The sequence below is a fragment of the Achroia grisella genome, unplaced genomic scaffold, assembly GCF_030625045.1.
Source record: "Achroia grisella isolate CSIRO2021 unplaced genomic scaffold, CSIRO_AGI_Agris_v1 utg540, whole genome shotgun sequence".
In the NCBI taxonomy this organism is placed as follows: domain Eukaryota; kingdom Metazoa; phylum Arthropoda; class Insecta; order Lepidoptera; family Pyralidae; genus Achroia; species Achroia grisella.
The window spans coordinates 3,032,329-3,055,357 of NW_026712925.1; the positions used below are offsets into that span (position 1 = coordinate 3,032,329).

Consider the following 23,029-nt stretch of genomic DNA (forward strand, 5'->3'; position numbering starts at 1 on the left):
TATAAATGTTTTATATTACTTCATAATTTCTTTTAGTGTCATGTCAATGACTTTTTTATTATACCTACCGGAGTGAGACAGTAAAATACAGAAGTTTCTACGTCTTTGTGCATGATGAGATAAATTAAACAGATATGGATGGAGATGACGATGCAATTATTTTAATGCACTTTATCATCCGATTTTAATATCACAAAAGCTAAATACACGTTTAATTTAATTTAATACACGCTAAAATCACAATTTATCGTGATGCCACTGCATGCTCTTATTAACAATTCTCCAATAACATTATTCCACGTAGTTTTATGTAAAATTGTCGATTAGTAATTTAGTTAGAATCAATTTTGGTTCTGTTAAGATTAATATAGGGTCAAATAAAAGAGGTACTGCATAGAATTGTCTAATTTACTTAGGCAAATCTACATCTTTGATGACAATAAAGTATCACATATAATATCAAACATGGCATATACGCTTATTTAATAAAAATGTAATTTTGCATACATAAAGTAATAGAAAATATAGGTATCTACTGAAAATACTTTATTATAAATTTAAATAATACTTTTGTAAATTTATGGAAGTTTCTTGGCAAAGCAGGAACATATTGGAATAGGGCTAAAAGGCTCTTCTAGAAAATGGCACATGTTGGGAAATAATCTTTCCATAACTCGTTTTAACGTACACGCATGTTTTATATCACGTGTCTCGCATGTAAGTGTTAACTAAAAATAAAATTACTACATGAGCGTAACAATAAAAACGAATAATAAGACAAATATAAAAAGAAAGTAAATATACCTACTCAAAATATAATACTATTTATTGGTTTCGATATTAAATATTTATGAAAGAAATCTTACGTAAATAGTATAGAAGTCGTTTTCAGTAAGCCATGCATGTTCGGTATAGTATTGTCGTACATTACAGCCCAAATTCGCAATTGTACTAAAAATTTTTAATTGCTCTGTCGTTTCGTCAGCTGGCAGAGTTACCTAAATTTAGTTAGTTGAAGCTATAGTAACTATTAAATACACCTACATAAACGGGATTGATTTAAAAGAGCAAGTATTAAACTAAGCTGGAAACCAGGTAGAATATCCATGATATAATAAACCAGCGCTTTAGGTTTCAAAGAATATTTTAAATTTCCACTTTACTTCTTGAGGAAATTTGTTTACTCCATATAATTTTATTTTTCGTTACAATAATTATAATACGAATTTCATACGGTCATTTTTATTATTCGACCTTCCACTGCTTTTGCACGCTCAATGCACCGAGGCAAGGTGTCGGTGTCGATGTTTCCTCCACTGATAACGCAGACCACCCTTAAACAAATATAGGCTATATACCGAATATTGCATGTGCAAAAAAAATTATATAGTAATTAGTATTAAACAAAAAACATAATTGAATTCAAATTATGCAATTTGCTGTAAATATCTTGACATGAGAATAATCTTATATTAAAATTATTATTGTTACAACCATGTACAACATTTCTAGAATTTTCTAAAATATCGAATAAGAGACTCCACAGCTCTTATACGTACGTATTTGTAATTGGATTTATTTGTAAAAACAATTTAAAGAAAGTAAAGATCTCTCACTGGTTTATTTATATTTTTATTCTAGTATAAGCTACTACAGTATGCTGTTATTGCTAGTTTTGACAAAAAATGTTACTTAATTAATGAAGTTACTCACGTTTTGCCTCGTAATTCCGGTAATATATTAGGAAGACCGAACAAAGCGCTCAAACTTGTAGCGCCAGCGCCGTCAGCTACAAATCGCTCTTCTTCTGTTAAGTGCAAAACGGCGCGTGATATCCAATCATCATTCACCAATACCTAGACACAGGCAATTAATTAATAACCATTACTTATTAAACATAGGGCTTAATGGCTTAGTGGCTTCTAGCCTAACGCCACAAAACGCGGGTCTCTACCCTAACGTCACTTAACGCAAAGTCCGAAGTTTACAAACACCGAAAAGCATAGCTTTTCTTTCGATATTAGACAACTGTTATACTTTTTTTGTAAATACACACATAATATAATAGAAAACACCCTGAACAATAAAAATGTTTATTACATGCTAGAAATCGAGACCACCACCAACAAAAATAAACACTTAATTTTTACCATTTTATTAATAGATGGTTTTGCAGTGTGAAAGGCGTTGTGACCTGGGGTGGATATTGCTAAGGAGCCGGCAATACTTCTACCCGCTATAATATGATACGGATGCTCATTTTTCATAGCTTTGTAGAAACCACAACATTTTTCTGGTTCTATACCCTAAAATAGTAAGATATAACTGTGTTTACAAACTACGATGTACTTCATTAGGCACCAGTAAAATTATAGACTGTTTATTGACTAGTTGTGCCCGCTATATCTGTGTAATTTAGAGCAATACTCCTATTTATATCTGTGTACAAAACTTCATTCTTATATTTGTAGATAAGTATCATAAAAGTACATATAACATAACAGAAGTATTTACATACATAAATCAATACTTCAGGTTTTATATGCTTGACTGCGGTAGAGATACCTGCTAGTAGCCCCCCTCCCCCCACTGGAATCAAAATTGCGTCGGTTTGTGGCAGCTGTTCCATTATTTCCACGCCGATGCTGCCTGCAGCGGCTATTGCGTATGGGTGGTCATAACTGCACATTTCAATAACTATTTAATACAGTGACAAAACAAAAGTTAAAGATACAGAAGTAAAAAGATATTAGAGGCAGATCTAATCTTTCTTGTTTTTATTATGTACATGAAAATGGCAAATAAAGACATATACATGAATAGCATAGAGAGATAGATATATATACACGTTCTCATGTGATGCGTGCTCATATACCACGTAATGATCCTCTTAGAAAGAGCTTTCTATAATAAGTTTTTTGAGAAGAGTTAAAGAACTATTGAGTCTATGAAGACTATTTCTTCTATCAGTTGTCAGTTTCTTGAAATAACACAATAATATAACACGCATTTTAAACAGACTGGAATTTAGAGAATTTGAGGTATTTATGAAATATTTGAGGAAATAATGTATTTCAGAAATTTTAGAGAAACAGAATGGTATGTGAAAGTTTACGTGGTTAACCTGTTTAAATAAGTAGCGCCACTTTCAGCGCGTACGATAAATGCTTGGTTTTTCGCTTCGGCAAGACTTTTTCCATTCAAAATTACAGTTGCTCCATAGCCTTTACACATTTCCACCACATTTATCAAGGTGTATAATGGAAGGACTGTAGTTACAGGAATATCAAGTTTATGCCCATAGTATGCCAATGCCTGTGAATCAACATGTTACATTTCGGGTATGTTAACCGTCACAACAACATAGTAACATACGTTCATTGGATAACGTGAAGGTAGGCCGAAGTCAAGGTAAATAATTTAATACATTTACCATACCATAGCCAAATAAATAAATATACCATAGCCCAACTTCCTGTTGATGCTGTAATAACTCCAAATTTACGTTGATTTTCCTTCAACATTAGCAATGTATATAATGCTCCTCTCTCATTGAAACTGTAATAGTGAGCGTTTTAGACGTATGTTAATAATTAATATGTACTAATAATTGTAACATAAATTTATTATACCTTCCAGTTCGATGAAATATTTCTAATTTGTAATTAACTTCCAATCCAAATTGAACGCAACACCGAGACCTCTAAAAATAATTCAAGTAGATATTTAGAGTGATGATACTTATCAATTTCATACTCATAGGAGTGTGATAATAGAAAAAAATATTCGGAACATATTTTTTTATTCAACTGTATTGTAATTTCAGATTTATGTAAACTACAAACTACATATATGGAGATGATACAATGATAAAATGATGATACAAGACAAACCTGATAATCTTTTTATCCTGTATACTGAAGCTATTAATACATTCAGGATAACTAGATACATGGAGTGTTTTTAGTTTAGTATATTTGGTATGTTTAATACTACATGACGCCAATATCGATTATTAAGAAATCAAGTAATCAATACAGACAAGTACTTAAATTTTAAATAGACGATTATGGGCACCACTGGTGGGTGTTAGAATAACGATGTCAATCCAGCGTGATTGTAATTTTGGCTTATTCCTGGTGAAGTGTATTCACCAGGAACTAATTACGATGGTAATGATGCATGATCAGGACAGTTGCTTGTTATAGTAACGCCAAACTTCATTTCTAAACAAATCCAACTCGCTAAAAAGCCATTTGGTCAGTAACAGTCTTTGTGACTAGATATGATGAGTAGATATCCCATGTTTCCACGAAATAGTAAAAGAACGGCCGAAATTATGATAATAGAACAGACTGTAGGTATCTTATATGTATATAATAAATCATTAACCAGGAGAGGAGTGACTGGAAAATGTTCTCTAAGGACATTCATTGCTTTTGAAATTTCTTTGTAAGTGATTAATTTAGGATTATTTGGATTACACCAACTATCAAACTCTATTTCCGGCTTCTGAAAACAAAAAATAGATTTACATATTTTTTTATAAAATCTTTCATATTATACTATTATTTTCTCATTATAAATAGAATTGTAGATCACACCTACCGGACACCAAATGTTTCTTTTGGCACTATCACGGTTAACAAGAGCACCAGGTGCTATACCTAATGAAGGCGTTGTCTCAAGATGCAGCTGTACCGTATTAGTCGGTTTTTGCATTTTATCGAGTTCCGTGCCCAAATATTTTGGAGTTACCTATTGGCATATGACTGGTTCAGATTCGGATTTATTACATTACTAATTGGACTACATTGTCATTATAATTTCTGAATGCGTCGTGTCTGTTGCATTGAATGATGTCATGTCACTGTTGATGGAAAGACAAAGAAAAGTATTCAGAGTAACTATCTCAAATCTTAAATTAGGAATAGATAAGAAAAAGATTAATACATGTACTAAAATATCTATGCACCTACATATATTTACAATGTGATACAACTTGAAACCTATATTACTACGTAGTACAGAAATCGTGTGTGAGCTAATTGAACAGACTTCGTCATTCTATGATCTTCTATTGATGCCATCTATATTATACCGAAACAAACCTAATAAAAACCGTATTTTCTCGGAACAATAACTATTGTTGCGATGTGATTCTGTGTCAATAGATTGTTATAGTAGTGTTGCTAGATTGTTACCAATAGTGTTTATCGGCCACCTAAGTTTAACCTATTTTTTTTCTCTCTGTAATCGGTGGCTACCTTTCTATAAGACAAATACAACAATCTTAGCACTGGGTAAGTAATCATTGTGTAGTTATCTACTCATTAAAATACAGATAAATAAAAAACCTCATTTATGAAGTTGTTCGAGCATAAAAGCAACATAAAAAACATGTGTATTATAAAAAAATTACAAACAAGAGGCTCAAGTTTATATTGACGTAGTTAGAAATAATAGTTTATTTTTGCATGCAAACAGGATTGGGGGCTAAGCAGGGTCCACGTCGATTTCCAACAGTCTTCTCCGGGTGTTCGTTCATATCTTGAAAGTGATATTCCTTGTAGTGTTTCTTTATTTGATCGATTAATTCCTTTGTGTGTTCCCAACCTCTCGTTTCTACTATTACCTTCAGCTGTAGTACAAATATAATAAGATAAATAATGTTATTAGATATGACATTTGAAGCAAGTTAAAATCCTAATTTATATAACAAATATTTAGTTTTAATTAGAATTTATCATATAACATATAACAGCTGACTTTACTACCTCCACACTGAAAACATCGCCTTTGACCCAAGCTCTCTCAGGTACCAGGTCTCGTAATGTGACTCCAATTCCGGCAAGCAAGGCGCACATGTCAGCCATACCACCAGGCCTATCGTTCACAGTCACTTTGAACTTCACTAATCGGCCTTCTGCCGCCATCCCACGTTCGAGTGCACGAGCAAGGATCGTAGTGTCGATGTTTCCTCCAGAGATTACGCAAACTACTCTGAAATTTACGGGTACCTATGTAAGCAGCACATAGCAAATAGCTAAAATTAGGTAAAAATAAGAATTTTTAATTTTTTTATTTATTTAAATAACTTTAATGCACGTTATATATACATAAGTAAAGAGTATATAAGGCGGACTTAACACCTAATGGCAATCAATTTATCATCCTACCTCGCAAATAAAAGCAGCGCATTTTATCAAACAAGCCACTTATTTCTAACGTTTTACAAATCGTCTATTAGGCAGATAAATTTATGGCAAGAATATAAGATAAAGAGAAAATAAGCAATTTTATAGGTACTACTCGAAATGTAAATTGGTTACCCCTGCACGACGTTACCCCATTCTACCATGTGTGCGTGAAAGACTTAACAGTACGTACATATTGTGATACTAACTTTTTCCCTTAAGATTAGGAAAAAGACCAGCCATAACAGCGGCAATTGTGACTGACCCTGCACCTTCTACTACGAACCTCTCTTCTTCAACGAGATGCATTATAGCTCTAGCCACCCAATCCTCTTTTACTACAATCTAGAAATAAAAATCGATAAGGCCTCAATTTTAACAATATTGGGATATACGTCAGCATAACAATCGGACATCGGTTACGCAATTCAAGAACTTCTTGATTAAATTTTCATTCTATTAAACTATTCATTCTTCCTTTAGTCGTTTTCATTTGCTGAATTATTATTGTTATATTAAATCTGTATTTACCATTTTGTCTACAAGCCCTTTGATATTATAAAAAGTATTGACCCCAACCATGGGCACCGCTATTCCATCAGCTATAGTCGATGGCATATCCATTTTGATTCGTTCATTTTTTCGTAATGATTCCACCATACTGCAAGTTTTATCTGTCTCTACACCCTGAAAATAGGGTCAAAATACGTTACTAAAATAAGTTACTGTGTCAGAAATTAGATGTATGGTATACAAAGATTCATTCAGCTGCGAGTCTGTCTTTGTCGGTTCAACAAAGATAACCAGGCATTCTAGCAAAATACATGTTTATGCCATATCACTGAATGACGTCGAAGTTTCAATAAAGATTTACTAATGTATAGAATATCAGATACTATTTATATGTATTATAGATATATTACGGTAAAATACGTAATATATCTAGTATATATAGGCGGTAATTACTTTACAGTGAAAAATATCACGTGGAGACTGAGATGATGAAGATGTGTATCTTGTTCAGATTTTTCTATGCGCAATATTAGATATATAAGGGTTGTACATGCAGGCCTCGAATTCAATTATTAGTAGATCACATTATTCGGAACCATGACAATAAAGCTTCAATCACACACGCATCGCGTCACTTTCTGCAATTCTTGCATTTTATTTTACGTTTTCAGATTGCGGTACTTACGTAAATTTCGGTGTCAGGTTTTAAATGCTTGGCGGAAATAGCGATGCCGCATAACAAGCTTCCTCCACCGCAGGGTACCACTATTGCATCAACAGCTGGCACTTGCTCTATTATTTCTATTCCAATAGACCCATGCCCTTCGATTACATTTGGATGATCATAACTATAGATTAAATAAAAAATACAGTACTAAATACAATTATTTGCAACTAATAATACATAAATATCTAATGTCTAAGGATTCAATTAAATCTTCTACAACGGTTTTAAGAAAACTGACGCAGTTTATCAATTATTATACAGAATACATACAAGGACACAAACTAATAATAGAGTAGGTACTCTACACTGAAATACAGTTCGATCCATAGAAATTGAACTAAATTTGGAGGAAGGACAAAGAAACAAAGTAAGGAAGAAATAAATACAATGCCCCTTTATTAGTAATATTTGCATGATATCAACGCATATGGTACACGCGATAACGGTATTTTGTTTATATTTCTATAAACACCGTTTATCTCCAGACACAAATCCATATAGCACTGTAGCACAACTATGTATATTAGAACTCCTTTTCATATAAGGAAAGACGCTTATGTCAACAGTATAAAAAAAGGAAATAAATCTTGAAATGTTACGCCAAATTGCTTAGTTTCAAGATCTCTGCTCTGCGATGTAAACATTAAGTAGGGTAGTTATAGTATGTAAGTACCCGTTAATATATGTCATCCTTTTCTCTTTCTTGATAGACATAGCGTGCAATTTTGATTCCCATATATTGATGCCATATAGTATGAGTTTTGCTCCCATCTGTTCGCACTTAGTAACTTTATTGAGGGGTGCATATACTGGCGCGACGATGACGCAAGGTATTCCAAGTTGCGAAGCGTGGTAGCTCATAGCTATCCCGTGGTTGCCGGTCGTAGCAGTTATTACGCCAAATTTTTTTTGCTCATCAGATAATAGTAAAAGTGTGTTGCGAACTCCGCGCTCTTTGAAGCTGCCAAAAATGTTAATAAAAAAATAATATATTCTACTAAGTGTAAATTTCTTAGTCAACGATAATGTTTAGAAAATAAAATGGCCTAAAGGTAAAAAATCTAAAAAAGCTAAAAAAATTGTATGTACATTTATTGTACTTTAATTTTACCTTCCTGTGTACTGCATGAATTCTTGTTTCAAATATAAATCCATACCCAATCGTTCTGCCATGTGGGCTTTCTAAAATAGAAAATATTCATTGTAAGCATGTTCAATCTGTGTATTCTATCTATAATAGTTGAAAAAAAAATATGCTTCGCATAATGATCACATATCATATTTTTTTTATTATAATAGATATTTAAATAAATTAAATGTTACTTTTTTATTAAGCTATTGTTACTTTATTAAGTAATTGGTGTATTAATTTATATTTATTATTCGTAACTTGACTAAACTTGCTAACTTTCCACCGAAGCAGACATTCTACAACGTAGTCTGCGTAGATACCTTGCCTCACCTATTTCAACCTCCTTGTAGTTTGCATACCAAGATGTGTTTTAGTTCTAGTTTGAGAGAAGGCAGTAAAATTGTAGGATAACATCTTAGTCTTCCGATAATGATTGAGTGGTGTCACATGATGATCTGATGTTGGCTTGCTTTTATTTATTCATAACCACTTACCATCAACAATGGGCCGTCACCTTGTTTGCCATTTTAATTAGGTGTAAAAAACTCTTTAGGAGTGGAATAGGTAGTACACTGCACTATTGTCAGTTGTATTCTTACCGTGCAGGGTGTTCGAATGACGGCGCCCGCAATGCGTCTCGATGCTGCCAATATATCGTCATATTTTATTTTCCTTGGATTATAAGGGTCGCAATATTCATCAAATTCTATGTCCTTTAGAAACATACACAAACGTTGACAACATGTAAATAGAATGACGTATTTATAGACTCACAGTACCTACTAAGGTGGGAGGGAGTATTAATAAATATCATAAATTAAAATTATATACATAAAAAATAGATAGCAGATCGATTCTCTGACCTACTGAATATGTATATAAAATGTGATAAACATCGGTCAAGCCGTTTCAAAGTAGTATGGTAATATAACTAACATTGTGATACGAGATTTTTATACGTAAGATTATCATGGCAATCTATTATTATATACTCGTATTTATATTTACGAGATATCTTTGATTTAATATATGAAAAGGAAACCTTATGCAGTTATGCATGTGAGAGTCATATTACTAAAATTGGACCAAATATTTATTATATTACCTCATTCATTATGGCTTACTTAGACGGTTGACTAATAATTTTTCATATTGCAATAAATAAAGTTTATATGAATTTTGCACTCATAAAGCAATCATGTCGAGATATATGTGACTGTGATGTTCGAAAGTTAAGTCTGTCAGTTCTTTATACTTCCAAATTTTTAGTTACAGCAAAGAGGTATGTACCTAGGTATATTCTGTAGGTACTTATTATTTTGCATTTATATCCAGTACATATTATTGCAAATGCCGTCCATATATGTATATATACGCATATAGTGGTACTATATGTTAAGGTTGGATAGCGCTAGTATAAAGTCTATGACTAGAGTGGTTACTAGAGCTACACTCCTTGTTTATTGTCACTCTCAAAAAAAAATTGAAAAAGTGTATGTCATATACGTATTCCATAAATTGTAAATAATAGTGTCCAAAGTGATCGTGTCGTGTTGTGTACCTACTCGCCTGATCCCTTCCAGTGTGTAATACCCGTATCTGCTTCCGCCTCCACCGCTTACGATATTTGGATATTTGGTAAGCCACTCCAGTTATATTACTATATGTGTATATATACATATATGGACAGTCTCGGTAGACTAGTTGTTTACTATACCACTCTAATTCAGATGGTTGCGGGTTCTTTTCCTCGTATAATATTAATTTTTATTAATGAGTTATATTATTTGGGTATTTATCTTTATATCATTTGTCTAGTACCCATAACACAAATTCAAATTCAAAATATCTTTATTCATGTAGGTCTATTACAGGCTCTTATGATATGTCAAATCTACCGTATGAAACTGGTATGGTTTCAAAACATACTTGACATTGTATTGTTTGCTGATGACACATCACTCTGTTTAGTTTTGGACTAGATGGCGCTGTGTGATGAGACGTAATTATTATTATTAGATACATACTATGATTACTACTGGATGACAAACAACAAGATTTCGTCAGAAATGATTTTCATTTTTAATTCTTATAACATCATAACTATGAAGGAATGCATTCACTAATTTTATTTATTGATTTTTAATTGCATAGAGGTCAGATAAGACATTTTTGTATAAAGAGTAATTAAGAATATTATAACAATATTAAGAAAAAAATAAAAAAATACCTTGTATAAAACTTATATATAAACAGGAAATATGTGCAACTCAAAATAAAAATGCAATACTTATTATTATTTATATAATTTTCAAAATTGTTAACTTTAACTTACACACATTACTTACACGTATATCTTAAATATACATTATTTAATTATTATTACGCGATTGAGAAGAAATTATTTTAAACCTAATTCCTGTGAGTAAGCACCAACGTGTCGTGCTATGTATGTTTTATTTTACAAAAAAGTGTATATAAGTACTTATATTAGTTGTCCAGTACACATAACACAAGCTCTGCTTAGCTTGGGACTAGGTATATGGCGTTGTGTGAATTGTCCAATGAAATCATTATTCATATAGTTTAGGTATAATTAACGGGTTATAATTATTATACAATATTATAGGTATATACTATGCCACATCGCTTTCAGTAACATTTGAAATCCTTCGTAACCTTTCGTCGTAGTCTCCTGCAAAGTACCATTCCTTATATAAATTTGAGATTAATGCTCGCAGTTCCTTTTTGTGTTCTGGTCCTCGGGTCTCGCACACTACTTTTACCTGAAATTTTGATAAAATGTAATAATTAATTCATGATCTATTTGCACTAATATCTGTGTATGATTTAATTTATTATTATTAATATAAACGGCTATGTTTTATTACTCCTGTATGTATATTAATAGGTATTACATACATATTCTTAATTTAAATAATATACCTAATAGTTTAAATTAGACTAAATTTTATATTAAAACAATTCTATTAATGTATGGAGGAATTTTATGGAGGGAGTAAATATAAATAAATTACTTATTGGCAGCTGTTTAGTATGGGTAACCCTACAAAAGTCTGGAGTACCCACAGGAATAAAATTAGTGCTAGGTAGGCGGTAGTTTCTATTCACACGTTTCGACTTAAAAATGTAAAATTACAACGACTATTTAAAAGAGAAACACGCAAGTTCCTTTCTGATTCTTCTTGTGTTGAGACAGCTTATCGAATGAGCGGTAGATTAAAAAAGTGATGTGATGACTATTCAATAGTGCATAAATTGAGTTTATATCAATAAAGGATTTTCTATTATATTCTATTCTAAAAAAGAATACTAATTCGGTAATTTCATAGTAACTAGACACACACCTGAACACTAAAAATATCGCCGTAAACCCATGCACGTTCTTGCATAATGTCTTTTATGGAGACTCCTATAGAGGCGATCATCTTGCACAGCTCTGCGATACCGCCCGGTCGGTCACTGACTGTTACTTTGAATTTCACTAATCTCTGTTCAGCTGCAAGGCCGCGTTCCAGACACCGTCCTAAGATCGTGGTATCGATATTACCACCGGATAGAATGCACACTACTCTGAAATGTTAGTGCTACCTGTTTATGCACTACACACAAGCTATAAAATAATAATAATTTTTTTACGACTGTTATCAGAGATATCAACTGCCAAAATTATTAAATAGGCTTGTCTTTTTAATTTAGTATTAGTAATCAAACAAGTGGAAAATGAGTAATATAGTAGCTTATGAAAGTAATATAGTATAGCTTATGAAACTAAATAAAGTAGCTATTGAAATTTAACACAATGAATGACTGAACTGAACTACTTGATAGGATTTAAATTCTTTCATCTATAATACATAGGCTATGGACCATGTAGGTCTCTACTTAATATAGTTATATTCTCACATAATTTAGTTAGTATTGTAAAAAATAAATTCAAATGAAAGGAAATCATTTAAAATTAATAATTTTCAAAGTACTTTGGCAAATTCATTATTATTAGTCGTTTTTTAACTGTTAACTCACTTTTTGTTAGCGAGCTCTGGCACAAGACCTGCCATTATAGCCGCTACACCTACAGCACCACCGCCTTCCACCACATACTTCTCTTGCTCTACCAGCCGTAATATAGCTCGAGCAAGCCAATCTTCATTTACTGTTATCTACAAAATGATATATTATGAGTACTAATAAATGTACATATATAACATACTCTTTGTCTTATACATTAAAATCTATGTTAGTAATTATTATAGCAATTGTTATGTATATTATATATGTAAGGTAAAATTGGTGATGACGATCAAAAAGTGCTAGTATACAAGTCTATTTAAATAAATAATATTTGAATTTAAATTCGCGACCGCTGAAAGTTGGGCCACGGCTGCTACATCACAGTGATAGTGAAAAGTTCTACAAATTGTTTATAAAAATAACTTGCATTATCTTTAATCCGGTTCGTAGTCTTAGGAAATAGATAATGTATGATAATTTGTATTGTCCAAAGTCGAATTAAATGTCAAAATGTCATGACATAAATAATTTTGATATTTATGTGCATACAACTCTATGACATTTCGTTCTACTTGGTTCTACCACCAGTCAACATCGACTTCCGGCAACATCATTGAAATTATTATTCAATGATAATTTCAATGATGTTGTTAAGAGTAAAACCAATATTTGTAAGCAAAGCTGTAGGTACCTATAAATTACATCTCCTTTAAAAATACACGTTCTATCCAACGGCCAAAAAGTTGGCTCTCAAAATAATCACAAAATTTCTGTCCTATGAATCAGCACCAAACTTTACACAGGGCAAGCACAATAGATAGGGTAGGTAAAAAATTATAATATATAAAAATTTATAAAATATTGGTGTTCATAAACAGCTAAAATGTCCTACATGAATACCGAAATGATTTTTAAATTTGAGATCAACGTATTACGTATCTATGGTTACCTGATTATAGTCCTCATAGAGAATGGCTATATAATTTATTGGAAATCCTATATAGAAATAAATTTACGTAAAGAAATTTAACCATTTCTATTTTCTGGCACCTTTATAACATCCTAGCTCGACTAGGGGTAATTATAGTTGTTTATTATGTTATCTAATTAGGAGGTAATTAAGACATCACACAAAACGATTATAATAATTAAAACAATCAACAAAAGTAAGGTAGCCAATAGTGATAAAACGGAGCAGATTGTATGTAGGTATAATAGTGATAGTCACTCATTAACCACCTACTGTTTGATATTATTGTTGATTAGTTTTCACATTTGACCCCAGGATACAAAATACAATATATAAATATTACTATACTCATCGCGGTTTGTAGATATACACTAAGTACATCTGTATGTAAAATTCTCCTGTCACAATGTTAGTTAACATACTCCTCCGAAACGGCTTGACTGATGTTTATGAAATTTTAAATGCCCCTAAGTGATGAGGTTTATCTATCCCGAACAGTTATTTTTTTATTTTTGGACCTTTTTTTTACTGTTGCATTAAAAATACACACAACCCTAAATTTTCACCATTTTAGTACCTACCAACCCCTACTTTTAAATACCGATTTTAATTTGTATGGCAAAACAACGTTTGCCGGGACAGCTAGTATTAAAATGAAGTATTCATTGCACTTCAACGGATAAGTTTAAAAGTGCTATATGCCCTCATATACAATATAAGTACGAACATAGTACATCGTGTTACACAGTGCATCTACTGCGTTTCTCTGCCATGCATGCTCATGTGGTTGATGTAGTGTAATCAAACATCCGATATAATTCGGGAGTTATATTGATGAAATTAAATATACCACATCCCGGATCACGCAGTAATGGTTATAACCCATACAATTATACTATTTATTATAATATATAACTGTGAAATAAGTATACATCGGTTATTTCTTTAAATTTAACTTTTTTATGGAACGTGACGAAATAAGAATATTATAGAATAGTTATATTATGCGAAATTAACAAATAAAGAATACGTCGTATTCGTGTTATGATATTTGTTGTTATAATAAAAATATATTACCAGTTTGTCCATGATTGTTTTGGCAGTGAGGAATGCGTTATACCCCATAGTAGGGACAGCGAGTCCATCTGCAAGGGTCGATTTGATTTCGACACTTACGGGTCCTTCATTCTTGATAGCCACCTTCATACTAGGACATTTCTCCGTCTCCACACCCTTAGAAAGATTATATTAATATTTACATTAAAACAGACTTTTCATTTAAAAATTTAAAAATTTACAACCATTTCCGTCATATCTGAAAATTCTTAAATTGTTTGGTATGAAATATGGGTATATAGTAAGAAAACATATTATGATTTATTATATGAAAACTATAAATTATTTTCCAAAACTTATCTTCTATTTTCAGCATAACACCCTGTAGTTACGGAATGGACTCCTATATTATAACTTAAGCCTGTCTTGTATAATTAAATATAAATTTGGGTATAGTTCATGAGAGTAACTAATGTTATTGTCGTACCGATAACCCAACAAGTAGATATCAATTGAGATATCATTTAAAGTTTTTAGATAAATTATTACTACATTATTATTATTGTAAATTATTGTTTAAAATATTACATAATAATATACAATTTTACGAATCCAAATAAATTTATATCACTCGATTTGTTGTACATATATAAAGATTTTCCTTATTTTTGTCCTATTTTTATTACATTAGTAGGATATTGTTTATAACGGGTAAGTCGATATTTATTAAACTACTAGCTGAGCCCGTGATTTCACCCGCGTTAAATTTCACTAATAAATATAGCCTATGTGTTATTCTAATGCATAAGCTATATTACTGTAAAGTTTCATCAAAATCCGTTCAGAGTTTTTGAGAAAGAGGTTCAAACATCCATTCTCACAAACTTTCGTGTTTATTATATTATTATTAAGATTAACAGCTACTTACATATATAAGAACATTTGGATTAAGGTGTTTTATAGCAGTGGCAACCCCGGCTAACAGTCCCCCGCCACCCACCGGTACCAGAACAGCGTCAACATCAGGCACTTGTTCCAAAATCTCGAGCCCGACTGTTCCTTGTCCAGACATAATGTGTGGGTGATCATAACTACGAAACACATATTCGTTTTGTGATAAATTAATCGTATTACCGGGGGAGTAGGGAGGAAGAGATTATTAGTATCGGGGACTAATCGCCAGCCAGCTTATTTTTTTTTTTTATTTATTTAGGACTAACAAACAGTAATACAATATTAAATATACATACAATATGTGATGAGATGAAAGATAAATGTATCACCAACGACGTTAATCACAGTTTACTTAAGACAATAATTATATAATCACGCAAATTTGTTTTGTTGTTTGTTGTGGTGAATTTTATACAAAGTTACAAATATCGACTCAAAATGCAACTTATTTATTAATATAAAGAAAGCGTAAAATGAAATAAAATAAAATAATAATAATAAATTAAAAAAAGGAATTACTAAGAATAAAAATTAACATCTATTAAGTTAAGTGGGTATGTGACAAATTCTGGCCAACCATCTTTTTGAATAATGATGGTCTAGTAGCAAATATATCTATATTAGAGAACTTATCATTATATGCTTTAACAATTCTATTAATTGGTGACCGAGTACCAGAGTCTGGCAATATACATATCTTATAAATATATGTATACCTATTGCCAGCGTATGTATAAATAGCTCAGACAAGTGTTACCAATCCATACGTACTCGTATTTAATAATAACGTCAAGTAAGGAACAATTTATATACTGGTTTTATACTGGTTTTAACTTTAATATAGTATATAGTAATTACTTTAATATATATATATATACCTACTTATATAATAAAGTATGTATTGTATTTAACTTACCCATTAATATATGTAAGCTGTCTCTCTTTAGCGAGCATCATGGCATGATATTTAGCTTCCTTCATGTCGTTTCCATGTATTATAACATTAGCACCATAAGACTGGCATTTCTGTATTTTCATGATAGGCGCTACATTTGGCATAACCACGGTCACTGGGATTTGCAATAAATTGGCATGGTAGCTCATAGCTTGGGAGTGGTTTCCTAATGAAGCAGAGATAACACCACATTTTTTTGCTTCTGGCGAAAGTAGCAGTAAAGCGTTTCTCGCACCTCGCTCTTTGAAGCTGCCAAAGATATTGTAGAAACAATATAAATAATATGTCGTTTTTTTACAAATATTAATTTTAATACACTAAGACACAGATTATAAACATGTAAAAGTTTTTTTTTATCATAAATAACGGCAGCTTACCTTCCTGTGTGTTGCAGGAAGTCATTCTTTAGGTAAATGTCCATACCATATATTGCAGACATATGTGATTTCTGTAAAAATAATAATATTATAGTCTCAATTCTTAGTTGCAAACTTTCAATATTTCTATGCTATGATTTTTTTATGAAATTATCTAGGACAGATGTATTTTGGCGTATAAATTCTACACAAAATATTGGGCCAACAATTTATTATGATACATCTTGAAAAATGTTAACACTTTTAAGCTAGAGGTAAGACTCTTAGGGCTCAGTTGTAGTTTCAATAAAGTTACGTATTTAAAAAAATAAAATGTTTGGTCTATATATTCTTGACAACTATTGAGATTTATGGCGTTTGTAGAGGAAAAAAATACAAATAAATAAATATCAGTCTTACCACACAAGGCGTTTTTCTAATTCCGCTTTGAATCCTGAAGGCTGCGGCGGAGACATCCTCGAAAGATATCCGTTGCGGATTTTCTTTGTCACACATAGGATCAAACTCGATAGTCTGGAATACCATGTTTGTTATACAGACGATGGCATAATAAAATATAGGTGCTACGGTCACGTCGATTACTCGACACTCCCAATATTGTAATAGTGTTCAATGTTTAAGTTATCTTTTAATATGTTAATTAAAAGGTCGAAGTCTCGAAGATGAAATTGTTGTAACAAGATAAGCTTAAATTGGCCTCAGATTACTATATAATATTACGATTCTAATAGAAGATTTTTTGGAACTGAATAATATTTTTTTGATAAGATTGGGATGTTTTTTTAATATAAAGAAATAAAAATGAATCTGTTGGAAAAATAATAAAGTACAACTATGTTCTTAAACACCGTGGCGCTAAGAAACACATAGAAACATTTTTTTTCTATCTGTTTTAATGCTGTTGGTCGTATATAGCTTTACCGGCGAAAATGGAGTTCTACTGAACTCTTTGAGTGCTTTCTGTACTCAGAAAGCACTCAAAGAACAGCACAGAAAGGGATCAACTGGAGGGACTCATAAAACCTAGTAATTGATAGATTTGACCTTTCACAGTGTTCAGAATAACTCTGTTCCCGATGATTTTTTTTTAAATATAGGTAGATACATACTTTGTAAATTCATATTTCTGAAATTTGCAGTAGGTATCCATAACAACTTTATTTTAGTACCTATATTGTATTTTTAAACACAAGTTCGCCCGCGTCTTTTGATCAAAAAGTTAGATAAGTATCGAATTAACACAGTTTACTTTTATGTTACTACTTATCAGTTGTCTAGTATCCGTAACACAAGCTCAGTTTACCTTGGAACTAGATGACAATCTGTAAATTGTCCTGAGATGTTATTATATTATATTACTACTAGCTATATGTACCTACATGTGTAGGGGAAGAAGGGTCGAATGGCGTTCACTTAAGGAAAACATGGTGTATTTTATATATTATATATTGCAAATAAATAATTAAGAAAAGTAATAAAGTCTTTAATTATCGAGTAACCAACAATTTAACATCAAAAGCGTATAACTTTATTCTAGTAGTAGGAAGACATTATTAAAAAAAACTAGTTTGAGCGGCATTGCCCCTGACTATGGGTAATGCCGCTCAGGGTACGGGGTGATGTCTAATAACCAGTAAAATATATTAATTAATGAAATATTCATAAGATCAATCTTAAATAATAAAAGTAAAATCTACAATACCCAATTATCCCCATTTCTACGTAAAATTACCCTTTTTCAATTGAATAAATAAAGTACAGGCTTAGATGTCAAATCAACTTCAATTATTGTAATATAATATAAAATAATAATAATTATTAGAGGGAAGACAAATTAGAAATAAAAATATTTTATCCTTGGATACATAAATAACATATGTATTAGGGTTCATGAATTCTCGAGCTTTTATCTCGGGTCTCGAGAATTCTCGAGGTTAATTTCTCGGGTCTTCTCGGGTTGTCGAGTAATTTACATTTGTACGTTTTCTCATATTATTTGGTTCCAATAACGTCAAAAAACTCAGTGGTTTCATTTGAGACGAAAACCAGCATTTTTTGTTAAATATTAAATATAAAATTAATTATAAAACAGGTATATTTAAAAACATTATACATATTATGAATAAGAACATATGAAATTACCGTTTTGTCGTATATTTTTTAAAATCTCCTCTTTGGTTAGAAATTTCAATTTCAAATTTACCGTAGAACATATGCTAGTTTTTTCTTTGGGTCACTCAGCTTACAAAATGGAGAACTTAAAATATCGTCATTTACAAGTTACGAGTTCCGTCACTGTCATCATGGTGGTGGTGTCGCAAAAGAAAACACAATGCATTTTTTTTTTTTTTTTTTCGACCTGCAAAACAAACTAGGTAATTTGAATCATTAGTTTTGACCGATTGTTGAGGTGACAAAACTGTTTAATCGGTCTTTTCATGAATTGAGTAACAATTCGGGTTTCGATCGGCAAACGCGCGTAGACTGCTGCGTTACATTGACGATTTTAAATCGAATCATTCTGTGATGAGATCTTGTATGATAATGGAAATCATCACAACTGAATGGCAAACCAACCAAAACCTGCCCCAAAAAATGACCCAAAAAGTTACTTGCGACGTTTAGTGGAATAGTTCCGGTGTTGGCTTTCTTAAATCTATGACTGGCAGATGTGTGTTGTCAGCAATTGAGAAGTCATAATGGAAAAGCTAGCTGCTAAACAACCGAGGCTGGTCAATCGCCGTAGGTCGTTTAGACCACACACTGCACAACTGACATTAATTAGAAGAGATTCAATTGTAATGTTAAAACAATTACCTTGCTCCAACAGATTACCATTTTTTTCGAAATTTGGAAACTGATTGGGAAAAAATTCATCCGATGGGGCAGTCCAAAGTCCAAAATTTTATTGATATGTCCAAATGTTTTCAAATGTTTTTTTCAGTAAAAAAATATACCTTGAGATGGCAAAAGTTAAAGCAATGGTACATAGTTTGATTAAAAAAATATGTTATATTTTGAAAAAATAAATACTTCCGGTAATACCTAATATTATTCAGACTTATATTTATAATGACAGCACCATTTTTGGCTGGTTATTTAGAAAAAATCTACACTAAACTTGTAAACAAAAATAGTTTCTGTAAAACAAAAAAAATACCTGAATACTGTAGTAATGAATCTAATAATCTTAATATCTTGTATTATTACGCCGCCACGCAATACAACAAACGGCAATTTAATTTCTATATAGGTACTTGATTTCTCGAGTTCTCGACTTTTCTCGAGCTTGATTTTCCGGGAACAAAACCCAACGATTTGTGTGTATCTGCGAATCCCACCCTTAGCATGGCAGTCCGCAGATGGTACAGCAATACCAGAATTCATATTTTTCCAAATTTCTGTTAAATAATACATTTGTTATAATTTCTATCGTTCACATTCATTTTGTCGTCACTGTCATCATCGCAGAGTTTTTTTTCTTTTTTTTGGACAAACTTATTTTAATCATAGTTTTGACCGATTGGAGGTCTTTTTCGGTCTTTTCGGTCTAACAACTTTAGCGGAGATCCTTTGACGTTTTCTTAGCATATCTACAACAATAAAAAATATAAGTCACAAAGGGATAATGGCGCTCAGGTGAGCGGTATAACCCCCAACCGGTCGTTTTGTAATTAATTAGAAATTAAAACATTATTGCGTTTTTTTAAAAATTGATTGCATTACCATAAAAAGAATAGTTTTATTAGAAAAATATACTTAATAATTAAAGAAGCATTAAATTTTTAGACTTACCGCCATAAAACACTTATGCAAAAATTTGATCAGTATGGCCGCAAACGAAAATCCGCATTTCACGATCACATGACGCGAGCTGACTGTGTGTTTGCATTGCTGGCTTTTAGAGGCTACCTATCCTCGTGCTTGGCGGCACATGGCACATGGCGGCGTGTTGCTACATTCCATTTTGATAGAGTTACAGAAGTGAGCGCCATATAAATACATGTATTACGCGGCGTATAATGTGTTTACACGTTGGCGTTACTACTACCACTACTACTATGTACTAATAATTAACGTTTTGGAAAATATTCTATCACCTATATTCTTCAGGGATAATGGTAAAACAATTATTCAAATGGGTTCAAAATTTACCTCATTATTATATCTGTCTACGGATGTTGATTCCGATCCGTCAATGATGATTCATCTGCGATTTGGTTTACCAAATTTTTGGATTTTGCTGTTCGTCTCATAGTACTTACCTATACTTTGTTCATATATTTAGCAAGCTTTTTTATATATTTTACGAATATGTGTGTATGTACACCTACGCCTATATATAGGTATTAGGTACATATATGTAAATAAAGGGACACTTACTGAAGGTTCTACTGTATATGACTCCATTGAAACACAATTACCAAGATGTTTTTGATTCACAAATTATATCAAAAGTGTATCTAAATCGATTTAATACCCAAGCGCTTTATATTTTCTTAATTAAAATCGATACACGCGTACAGTGAAGTCTATAGATAAGTAGTTACTTACTTAATGTATATAGGGAATTATTACATTAAAGATAAATTAATGATGTCATAAACATATCGCATCTATCGGGTCGCAAACACAGTTGGAAGTGGAATACGCAAGGGTCAATTGATGGAGTCGCTATCAGGCGAAAGTCAGCAGGACAGACGGATATTATTATTATATACGATAGTCGCATATAGTCTCTATGGCTTTGTAGTTGTATATTCATATTATTGCATTAAAATCTATAATTTTTTTGTATCTTCTTTTTACATATGTAATTATTTATTATTAAGTATAAATAAAATTGGAGTGTCTGTTTGTACCTAATATTGAAATAACAGTTTTTTACTATATGCATATGAATATAAATACGGTACATACACCAAAATATCATTATTTAGAATTTCTGTCTGTCTGTTTGTTCCGGCTAATCTCTGAAATGGCTGGACCGATTTTGACGGGACTTTTTTTGGCAGGTAGCTGATGTAATAAGGAGTAACTTAGGATACTTTTATTGTAGAAAAATAAAGTAAAATTCCACGCGGACGATGTCGCGGATACAGCTAGAAAAATATAAACGTTTCAATAATTCATATGAAATTAGGTATTATTAAAAAGAATTCCTTTAAACAGGATAACTGTATTAAGAAAATATCGTGTTCGTCTAAAACTGTAATTATAGCTGCTATAAGGATCCGAGAACAATGTGGCTCCAATAGTTTACTAATTGGCCGAGATCTAAAAAATTTTTTGAGTCAATCAATTAATTCAGTCTGAAGCTTTGTTGTTAGTAATGGCTGTTAATTGTAATAACAGATTCAGGACAGGTCCAGGTCAGAAAACCACCATGGTAAATATCTCGTAAATTCGCAGCTATGTACTACAAACTGAACTCATTTCATGCTCAGGATAAGCTTACCAGCTTTTATTCCTGCTTTGCCAGCATATACCGTTAGCGCACGTACATGCACCATTTCATAATCATTCATTAAGAGACATCAATAACAAATCGAATCAATGCGACAGTCAGCAATCGGTGGCCTGTTCACTATTGCTATCAAATATATCTGCGATATGAAACCGACCTCAATTTTTTTAATATTATAAAGGGGAAAGTTTGTGAGACCTATGGATAGATGGATGGATGGATGGATGTTTGTTATTTTTTCACGCTTCACGCAAAAATTACGAAACGGATTATGATGAAACTTTATAGTAATACAGCTTATATATGAAAATAACACATAGGTTATAAATTACGTAGGTGAAACGTTACAAACTCTAGTTACGAATATTTTTCAACTGTAACGTCTTAAAATTTATGGATTTATGACTTTTTATGAACTATTTGTGAGTCGCAGATGCGAACTAAGTTATACGCATCGTAACCTGAAAATTTGTGGATTTTAATCAGTTTTAAATGAATCAGTCAAATGGTTGGCCGATAAAGTCATTATAAACATTATTGAGGCTAGTAATCACTACGTCAATCTATAAAGTTGCTTCGTTTTACAGAAATTTGACATTGACAGTCACTCGACTTTTTTTCTTCTCAAAACTTAGCGGTATTGCCT

At 31.8% G+C, this 23,029-nt stretch overlaps 2 protein-coding genes and 1 pseudogene across 7 annotated transcripts; all 3 read right to left on the minus strand.

Annotated features, from left to right (window-relative positions):
- Positions 1-479: 479 nt before the first annotated feature.
- On the minus strand, positions 480-4,864 carry LOC131847723 (putative threonine dehydratase). 2 transcript variants are annotated; one of them, XM_059197362.1, is made up of 11 exons: positions 4,609-4,864; positions 4,393-4,512; positions 3,633-3,703; positions 3,462-3,558; positions 3,125-3,315; positions 2,519-2,681; positions 2,151-2,306; positions 1,714-1,856; positions 1,235-1,334; positions 867-998; positions 480-728 (listed from the first exon to the last, which is right to left on the minus strand). In XM_059197362.1, the coding sequence occupies exons 1-11, from the start codon at positions 4,720-4,722 to the stop codon at positions 579-581; spliced, it is 1,437 nt and encodes a 478-aa protein (XP_059053345.1). In that variant the 5' UTR covers positions 4,723-4,864; the 3' UTR covers positions 480-578. The 2 variants fall into 2 exon arrangements, with proteins under 2 accessions (XP_059053345.1, XP_059053346.1); XM_059197363.1 differs by lacking the exon at positions 2,151-2,306.
- A 483-nt stretch (positions 4,865-5,347) lies between these two features.
- Positions 5,348-9,800, minus strand: LOC131847708 (L-threonine ammonia-lyase-like; annotated as a pseudogene).
- A 1,070-nt stretch (positions 9,801-10,870) lies between these two features.
- LOC131847803 (L-threonine ammonia-lyase-like) lies at positions 10,871-22,687 on the minus strand. 5 transcript variants are annotated; one of them, XM_059197460.1, is made up of 9 exons: positions 22,375-22,687; positions 17,316-17,429; positions 16,917-16,987; positions 16,501-16,788; positions 15,559-15,721; positions 14,652-14,807; positions 12,617-12,753; positions 11,938-12,163; positions 10,871-11,355 (listed from the first exon to the last, which is right to left on the minus strand). In XM_059197460.1, exons 2-9 carry the CDS (start codon positions 17,409-17,411, stop codon positions 11,206-11,208), a joined length of 1,287 nt encoding a protein of 428 aa, XP_059053443.1. In that variant the 5' UTR covers positions 17,412-17,429; positions 22,375-22,687; the 3' UTR covers positions 10,871-11,205. The 5 variants fall into 5 exon arrangements, with proteins under 5 accessions (XP_059053443.1, XP_059053441.1, XP_059053439.1 ...); XM_059197458.1 differs by lacking the exon at positions 22,375-22,687 and adding an exon at positions 21,471-21,568; XM_059197456.1 differs by lacking the exon at positions 22,375-22,687 and adding an exon at positions 21,300-21,456.
- Between the last annotated feature and the right edge of the window lie 342 nt (positions 22,688-23,029).

Bases quoted from the DNA above. Each gene is read 5' to 3' on its own strand.
- LOC131847803 (XM_059197456.1), bottom strand. From the start codon at position 21,326: ATGGAGTCATATACAGTAGAACCTTCA. The intron at 14,808-15,558 runs GTAAGTAGCTGT...AATCTTTCTAAG, and splicing joins ATCCAAATGTTCTTATATAT to GGTGTGGAGACGGAGAAATG. The intron at 11,356-11,937 runs GTGTGTGTCTAG...TCAAAATTTCAG, and splicing joins GCGATATTTTTAGTGTTCAG to GTAAAAGTAGTGTGCGAGAC.
- LOC131847723 (XM_059197362.1), bottom strand. From the start codon at position 4,722: ATGCAAAAACCGACTAATACGGTACAGCTGCATCTTGAGACAACGCCT. The intron at 3,704-4,392 runs GTTAATGATTTA...AATTATTTTTAG, and splicing joins TTCCAGTCACTCCTCTCCTG to AGGTCTCGGTGTTGCGTTCA. The intron at 729-866 runs GTAAGATTTCTT...TTTTATTTTTAG, and splicing joins ACGACTTCTATACTATTTAC to TTAACACTTACATGCGAGAC.